This window comes from Gossypium hirsutum, chromosome D08 (genome assembly GCF_007990345.1).
Source record: "Gossypium hirsutum isolate 1008001.06 chromosome D08, Gossypium_hirsutum_v2.1, whole genome shotgun sequence".
Lineage (NCBI taxonomy): Eukaryota > Viridiplantae > Streptophyta > Magnoliopsida > Malvales > Malvaceae > Gossypium > Gossypium hirsutum.
Window position 1 is genome coordinate 24,839,735 of NC_053444.1, and position 8,995 is coordinate 24,848,729.

The 8,995-nt window shown below is 29.5% G+C and overlaps 1 protein-coding gene and 1 long non-coding RNA gene across 4 annotated transcripts; both read right to left on the bottom strand.

Annotated features, from left to right (window-relative positions):
- Positions 1-1,808: 1,808 nt before the first annotated feature.
- On the bottom strand, positions 1,809-4,174 carry LOC107896207 (uncharacterized). Its single transcript, XR_001683646.2, has 3 exons — positions 4,086-4,174; positions 3,534-3,614; positions 1,809-2,055 (listed from the first exon to the last, which is right to left on the bottom strand). It is a non-coding gene; the product is annotated as an uncharacterized lncRNA (long non-coding RNA).
- Positions 4,175-6,550: 2,376 nt separating this feature from the next.
- On the bottom strand, positions 6,551-8,225 carry LOC107896208 (NADH dehydrogenase [ubiquinone] flavoprotein 2, mitochondrial). 3 transcript variants are annotated; one of them, XM_041099945.1, is made up of 8 exons: positions 8,104-8,225; positions 7,819-7,878; positions 7,628-7,675; positions 7,467-7,513; positions 7,253-7,330; positions 6,995-7,137; positions 6,737-6,850; positions 6,615-6,642 (listed from the first exon to the last, which is right to left on the bottom strand). In XM_041099945.1, the coding sequence occupies exons 2-6, from the start codon at positions 7,853-7,855 to the stop codon at positions 7,066-7,068; spliced, it is 282 nt and encodes a 93-aa protein (XP_040955879.1). In that variant the 5' UTR covers positions 7,856-7,878; positions 8,104-8,225; the 3' UTR covers positions 6,615-6,642; positions 6,737-6,850; positions 6,995-7,065. The 3 variants fall into 3 exon arrangements, with proteins under 3 accessions (XP_016676797.2, XP_040955879.1, XP_040955878.1); XM_041099944.1 differs by lacking the exon at positions 8,104-8,225 and having other exon boundaries at positions 7,819-7,935; XM_016821308.2 differs by lacking the exons at positions 6,737-6,850; positions 7,819-7,878; positions 8,104-8,225 and having other exon boundaries at positions 6,551-6,642; positions 7,628-7,776.
- Positions 8,226-8,995: the final 770 nt, after the last annotated feature.

Consider the following 8,995-nt stretch of genomic DNA (forward strand, 5'->3'; position numbering starts at 1 on the left):
TTCGCGATTTCAAACTTGAAGCAGTTTTCTGGACCCATGTCCACCCATCTCGTGTAATCTGGGTGCCACCAAAATAAGAGAAAACCAAGGTGGTTTCCTTTTTTTGTCCGTTCTTTACATTGTTTTTTAAATTATTGGAGGTAGAATTCATCGTATCACTAATTTATTGATTTCACTAATTCAATTAAAAAATTATTAAAAATTAAAAATTCGATTCAACAATTGATTCAATCGATTTTTAGTTGATTTAATCAATTTTTTAATTAGTTTGTATGGATTCTCAATAAAAGCGAAATCATAAAAATTTTTTAAAGGAGTAAAATTAAATTATATATTTTTACAATAATAAAAATATAATTTAATCATTTTAATATCTATAACTTTATAATTTTTAGGGGGTCAAAGTGTAAATTTATCTTTATTAATTTAAACTTTTATAAATTTTAAAGGGTTTAAATAGAAGTTTTTCTATTTTAAGGGGGCGGGAGCCTGCAACCCCAAGCCACGCCCCTAATTCTCGATGTAACTGATTTAAAACTACTTTCTAAAATGGTATCTTGATCCAACCTATCCGACCAATTGATCCAATCTAACTCAAACAACACTGATTTTGTAATGTTATTCTTCATCATTTTCCTTTTTTTTTTCTTTTCTTAATTGTTGCTTTCTTAAAATAATACAAAAATAAAAAAGTTATCAAAATAGTAGATTTTGCAGTTTTTTTCCAAAATATAATGAAAGAAGTAATATTTCTAGAATCTGACTCTGAATCGCCAACTTTAAAGGGTATCTCAACTCAGTTTTTTAGTTTCCAGTCACATTGATCATGGGTCGAGGAAGGGGTAGAAGGGACACGACCTTGCTACGTGCTCAAGGATTATTTTACTATCTTAATGAGACAAAATTACCTGTTAGCAAAAAAAAAGTGCAAATCGCCTCCACAAATGATAATCACTTATTCAGTGTCAGAATGAAGAAACATGGTTCCTTTTATTATTTTTTGATGAATAATTAAGAAAACATAATATTTTGATATATTTTATATTATTAATAAAAAATCTACTTATTGCTACTAATTATTTAAAAATAAAGTAAATTACTTAGCTAATCCCTCTAAAATGGAATTATTTTTATTTAGATCACTCTAATTTTATTTATTATTTTAATAATCGTGGTTAATGAATTTGCTCAAAATTATCACTACATTTTCTCCTTAACGGAAAATTGATTGTATCCACATCAAATAGCATCCACATAAATTCCACGCAATTGAAGAACATTAATAACTTAGAAATTTGTGTTTATGATTTTGGGCACGTTTGGTTCGCAGGAATGGAATAGAGGCGTAATGGAATAGATGCGTAATAGCAATTCAATTGTTTAGTTAAATATAATGGAATAGAGGCGTAATAGTATTCTTGTGTTTGGTTGAATAGAATGGAGGTGTAATAGCATAAGCGAAAAAACTAAAATGACTAGAATACCCTTAGCAGAAATTTGTTTAGGTAAATGATTATTGTTATTTTTATTAAATTTTAATAAGATTATTAATATCAATAATAAATAATTTAATCATATTTTAACATAATTATTATTAAATATATTTTAATTAAAATATATAATTTAATAAAATTCTTAATATTCAATATTCTTATATGAATTTACTAAAATTGTAACACTCCTAACCCGTATACGTCGATAAATTAGGGTTACGAAGCGTTACTAGATAAAACGCAACTTAACACAGACATTCAATAGAATTCAAGAATTTTACATTTATATTAAATTAGTCAAATATGAAATAAGTATAATTATAAATTTTACTTTAACCTTTTATAACAAAACATAACATTTTAGTTCAGTTAAACCGTAAGAAAAATAAGCTAGTTTCATATGGCTATTAATTATATATATACAGTACATTAAAGTACGACTCCCAAAATTTTATTTAGCCTATACATGCCATAAGTTAAAATTTAAACGTTTTAATACCGAGATAGTAGATAGAGTGATGATCTTCGCTAACGATCCCCGAGTCTGCAGCTTGGTTTTTAACTATAAAACAAATGGACAAAAACAATCAAAGTAAGCTTTTATAGCTTAGTAAGTTTATAGCATATCTAAAATACATATAAACGAACATATGTATAAACATTATATGCTTATAATCAAGTTACAGACATAATCATTAATTGCATATACTAATTTCTAATATACTTATCATTTGCATTTCATCGAATGCATGTCTATGATCTTTCAAATACATAAGTCAAAAGCTTATATTTTTACTTATCAACTACATGAACCAAATGTACATTTATACTTTTAATCCACATGTGCCGAATGCATACATGTATATTCAACAATTTTCATAACAACCAATATATGTGCCTATTCACTAAACACATAGATCCAAACATTTATATGCTCATCAAATACATATAAATAAATGTTCATATACTTATCCATTACATATAACCAAAATCATATATATATATCAAATGCATATAATCACTTAATTTAACAGATTCACCGGCACTTAGCCTGCTAGGCTTATAGCCTGATTCAGATCACCGGCACTTAGCCTGCTAGGTTTATAACCTGATTCAGATCACCGGCACTTAGCCTGCTAGACGTATAGTCTGAATAATTTCACTGGCAATAAATTCGATTGGTACTGAGCTTTAACAAAAGAATCTCAATTCACAGAAGTTGTATCTCATATTTGTATATAAAATCTACATAAAATTTAGCTCAATATTCATAACTTATATCTTTAAAACACATGGATATATATAAATCCCAATCATCAAATCTAACTTAAATAATTCAATAATTTAACCGAAACACATTTATATATATATATAACCTCATACTTTAGATTCCACTACTAATATCATAAGATTTAACTTATAATATACTATGTACTTTTAACATTTGAATTCCATATATACCTATATAATTTCATATACCTTTTCAATACAAGATCTTATACATGTACATATATACATATTCGAATCTAACAAATATATATTACTCTATGCTTATATTCGAAACAAGAACTTGTACTTTTATACATTATACACATACATATTCGAAATTAACACACACATATATAAATATAATTTCATACCTATACTCAATATAATTATTTATTCATATATATATGCTTATTCAATCCAACTTATACAAATATTTGATACATATATATATCTTTATATATATCTATTCGAACATCATGTAAACATATAATACAATTAACATTAACTAAATTAAAACTTTATTGACATATATACATACCTATGTTCGAATACATCACATGCCTATAGTTCCATACCTAAATTATTTACAAAGACATTGATGTATATATATTTGTATATTCATACTCATTCAAACCTAACACATATATATACATAATTTTCATACTTCTCATTCAATTATATACTTTTAATTTTAACTCAACATAAATACATTTGATATTCATACATGTAATATAAAATGATTTAATAAAATTAAATAGCTAATAAACTTACCTCGAATATCAACGCACACGATCGACTATTCAACTACTTTTGTTTTTCCCCGATCCAAATCCGTTTTCTTCGTTTCTTGATCTAAACATATTCAAATTTAACCTTTTTATTCATCAAAACATTCAATTAAATCCAAAATACATAAATGGTCAAATTACCATTTTGCCCCTAACATTTTACACTTTTTGCAATTTAGTCCTTTTTGCTCAAAACACAAAATACACAAAATATGACTACACTCCTTTAGGGCCGAATATTCCTAGTATCTTTACAAGCCCACACATTTCATTTATTTCACATTTTAACCCCTCAAATATTTATTTTTATAATTTAACCCTAATTACTCAAATTCATCAAAAATTGAAAGACAAAACATATTAATCTTTCACATATATTTCATATTTCATCATCAACTATCACAAAGCTCAAGCATTCATCAATGGTACATTTCAAAATCATCAACATTTCATAAAATTAAGGCATGGGTTTTAAAGTATTCGAAGCAGCGATCTCAAAAACGTAAAAATTATCGAAAACCGAACAAAAACGAACCTTGAATTTAAGCTTGAATATGGCCGAAACTTGACTAAGCTTTAATGGCTTTCTTCCTTCTTGGTTTCGGCTAAGAAAGATGATAATAATCTAATGTTTTTATGCTTTTAACTATCTTATATTATAATACTTATTAATTACTAATTTAGCCTTATTTAAATAAATATAACTTATATATATAAATAGGTTAGTTTTGTCCTTAGCCATCCACTAACTATTTAGTGTTCTAATTGCATGTTTAAACCTTCCAAATAAAAAGACAACAACAAATAGATACTTTTAGCTTTAACCCCTAAATTTTTATTTTTACGCGATTAAGTCCTTTTTATTTAATCAGTTACTCAAACAACAAAATTTAAACACGAAAATTTCACACAATCAAATTCACATATAGTAAACTCCCAAAGTAATATTAAAATATTGTTTTGACTCAGACTTGTGGTCCCGAAACCACTATGTCCGATTAGGGTCGAAATCGGGCTGTCACAAAAATCATAATATATGATATTATAAAATATAATTTGAAATAATTATTATTAAATATATTTTAATTAAAATATATAATTTAATAAAACTCTTAATAATAAATATTCTTATATGAATTTACTAAAATCATAATATATGATACTATAAAATATAATTTGAAATAATTATTATTAAATATATTTTAATTAAAATATATGATTTAATAAAATTTAAAATAATTATTACTAATAAATTTTGTTATATGAATTTGTATAACTTAAAATAATTATTATTAAATATAATTTAATAATATATAATTTCATAAAATTCTTGATAATAAATTTTCTTATATGAATTTGTATAATTTAAAATAATTTATATTAAATATAATTTAATAATGATATATAATTTCATAAAATTCTTAATAATAAATATTCTTATACGAATTTACTAAAACCATAATATAACTTGAGAATTATATTCTGCATAAACATAATTAACTTACTAATAAATCTTATTTTTTAAACGGAGTTAACTTGTGAATAAAGTGATACCTGATTAAAAACTTCAAATGCCAAACTGATACAAAAAATTCTTTAGATATCAAAATGATAATTGGATGCTACTTTGAAAGGCAAATAGCGCATTAACCCTATGATAAATTACAAAAAAAGAACATATATTCTTAAATCTACTAAAAATGTAACTTCTGATTGCAAATGGGAAAACTATATATTCATTAAAAACAAACTAATACAGCATAGGACTCCATACAATGCAATATTGCTAGGTATATGATACCAAGGGAATGACCCTACCATTGCAGGCAAATAGGCTCATAGTAAAATTCAGCACAAAAAATAGGTTTCTTCACCAGGCCAAGCTCCTTGTGTGGTCTACATGGACAAAAAAGACAAAAAAAAAGTGGTATTTCAAGTGAGCTCCATCACACTTTATATGAGGAAAGTTTGATGGTAGTTATAATAACGTTAAATGTCCAATTAAGCAACACTAATGGTAATCATAACCACACTAAATGTCTAATTAAGGCACACTAATGGTAGTTATAAGAGAGAGCTATCATTATATCAGTCAGCTTGGCACTTGAAAATGAGAGCTCTTGCTTATCCTGCTCTATCTTCTGCGACTAATGTAATAGAGTTACAACAATGCATACACAAACAAAATCAGTATGGTGGCCTTCAGCTTCATCAATACACTAAATACGCCTAGGTGATCAAGATGGAGGGCTATACTTAAGATGTTGCTCATAGAAGCTGATTAATTGCAATGGAAGAAAAAAAAACAAACGAGCAAGAATTGTCAGCTCTTTAAGTCAACTTAATGAAGGAAAAGATCAGGCAAGAAAATGATCCATTACCAGCAGTGGATTGTTAGCTTTAAAATATTGGTTGTCCACCATAACCTCTTTTCCATCGGACCTGTCCAAATGTGATGAACAAAATTTATCATTGACAATATGAACTTCAAGAAAGTGCAGCATTAATTTGAGGATTCTCAAAGACTCCAACAATAGAATCACATCTAAGATCAGTAAGCTAAAAACTTGAGCAATCTAGCAGTTCATGTCTTAAAATTACTAGCTATGTTAGGGGCTACGAGTGATAGCATTATCAATTTCTCCTAAATAAAATTCTAGGGAGTTGAAAAAAAAAGTTATTTGAAGGTAAAAATATATTCCAAAAGCCAAAAGGAATTGTCTCAATCAGGTCATACAAACTCAATCAGCACATGGTGCTTATGAAGTGTAGGACATTCTCCCAAATTGAGAACTAAAGATAAACCGGAACTAAAGATAAACTATGATCCATTTTATTTTCCCATTTTTGATATAACAATGTCTACTAGAAATATTTTCCTATAAAAGAAGAAAAAAATAAACAAAAAACTTGCCTTCATTGTTGCCTGCAGAGCAGCACGTATCGCATCTCGCTCAGCTTACCTAACAATGACTGAAGTGCTTGTAGATTTCCTTATAATTACACAGAAAAGAGGCAAAAGGGCCATGAGTTTCATGATGCACACCAAGAATTGGAAACCACTCTCAGTTAATCTTGGAGCTTCTTTATCTCTGTAAAAACAGACATAAATATATTGAGATATAGAACCCTCAATATCTATTGCATAAAAAAAATGAAGCTAAAGTTCATGGCAGGATATAGCACCTCTGACGCAAAAGACCACGCTGAAAAATTTTCATCATGGAAGAGCTGAAGCTCGTTGATTTTTCAGCTTGTCCTGAACTTATAAGTTGTAGCAAGAAACACTGCTTAACAAAGCTGAAGTAAGAAGCAGCTCAAACATTAAAACTAAACAGTTGAGCAAATTCAAAACTAATTGCATAATTCTGCATCACATACACTACCATTAAGAACATAAATTATGCCAATGAATCGATGAAAAAAAATAGGTGAAAGTCACACCTCCCATTGCTCATGTGCATAGGCATCGAGCTCCTCTGAGGTCCGAAGCCTTGCAGTAACACTTTGAGGCATCAGTTCTCTTGGCAAAATCCCACTGCAACTATCTCAACTATCTCAACAACTCGTTGAGTAGTAACATCTTCCTGCATTGTTTAAATATGGCAATGCACATATTAAAATTCCAGTAGGTTATCAATTGAGCACACTGCCTAGTTATGGTTAATCAAGAAAGTCGAAAAGAACTCTACAGAAACCCACATAGTAATTATACATATATCCTTCAGATCTATTGGTGTAATCAGCAACTGCAATCATAGGAGCATTTACACAACATCCCTGCAGAAAACATTTACAAAGCTGTTAAATTTGTGAGAGTGATTAAGGAAAAAAAAGGTTAGCATAAATAGATTTTCTAATAAAATTTGGCATTATGGAGAAAAAAAGAAGTAAACATGTAAAGGGAAAGACTTACCATACATTCCATTTCTCCAACAGAGAATAAATCATCCTTTGTTACCTCTGAATGATAAAACAATAGATACTTCATATTCAATACAATCTAAAACTTTAAACTCTGACATGAGTTTTACATGATATGTGTATAACTGCAAGCAATATGTTTACAACACTTACCATTGCGCTCAACCCCCAAGTATTTCAATAAGGCTCCTTCAATTTCTCCTGAACCACATATCATACATGGTGTTGTGCCACAAACCAATGACCACATAACAGAGGAAGTGAGCAATTAGAGAATGACCACAAAATGCAGGAAAAAGAAAAAAGAGAACAAGAAAGAAATGATGGAATCAAATCTAAAATACCTTTGGGAGATGTTTTCTTCTTGAAGATCTTCAACATGAGATTAACTTCACTGGTTTATCCTTCAAAAACAAACAAAAACCCTAAGAAACCAATATCAATGTGAGCAATAGCACTTCCAATGAGGGAGAGACCTGGGCATGAAAAAAGAGGGAGAATGTTGGAAGGAAATGGGAACAAGAATGAAAAAAGAAGAAGATGCTTCAGACGTATTGCACCTTCATCTAAACCAACTCCATAAAATTAGAAGAAGAAGCAGAAATCAATGGAAGGGAAAGGGAAATTACCTAATCAGCGTTTGAGGCAAAAATTGATGGAAGAAGTAGAAATTGACGAGGACAGAGAATGGAATAGAAAAAAAGAATGGGAAAGGAATCCCTAATCAGCGTTTGAGGCAGGGAATGGCTATTACAGCCAAGGGAGTTAATAGATCCGTAACTGAATATGGCTGTAATAGCATTACGGGCAACCAAACATATGAATAGGTGGGGCCCACGTAATAGGGATGTAATGGCTATGCCATTTCACCCAACCAAACATGCTCTAAGGTTATTTAAGGACCAAAAAAGTGTTTGAACCCCAAACAAATTTCTTGCTCGTTTCTACAAATTTGAGCCGGGGGTGGGAAACCTAGACCAAAGAAAAAGGGAAAGAATGAAGGAAGCTAATGTCATCCCAGCCTATTATTGTGGATTTCCAAGAGCATTAAAGACTTCGTGGTCTAATGATAATTCGGATATAAGGTTCTTTAGGTGCAAAAATTATGGTGTTCGGAGATGTTGTTTCTTCAGCTAGTTTGATTCTCCGATGAGTCTTCCCTCAAGAGTTGTTATAGTTGGTTTGTTAAGGAAAATCAAGACATTAGATAGGGAAAGAAGGAAAGAATGGATTATATGGATTGTTAGTTTGGTTTGTTGTATGTTTTGTGTTTGGATAAAGAAGTGGATCAGTGAGATGATATTCGGGACTTAGATTTGTATTCTGGTTTGGGGTTTAGGTTATGGGTATGAAAGTTTATGGATAATGGGACAATGGTAGTCTAGGAAGCATGGACACAGCTCATCCCTCTTCGTACCAATGTCGTACACGTGTCCGACACAGACACTCATCGAACACGTCCAGATACGTACGAGACATGCCAAAATACATAAAAAAAAAGAAGTCAGACACGATCCCGAC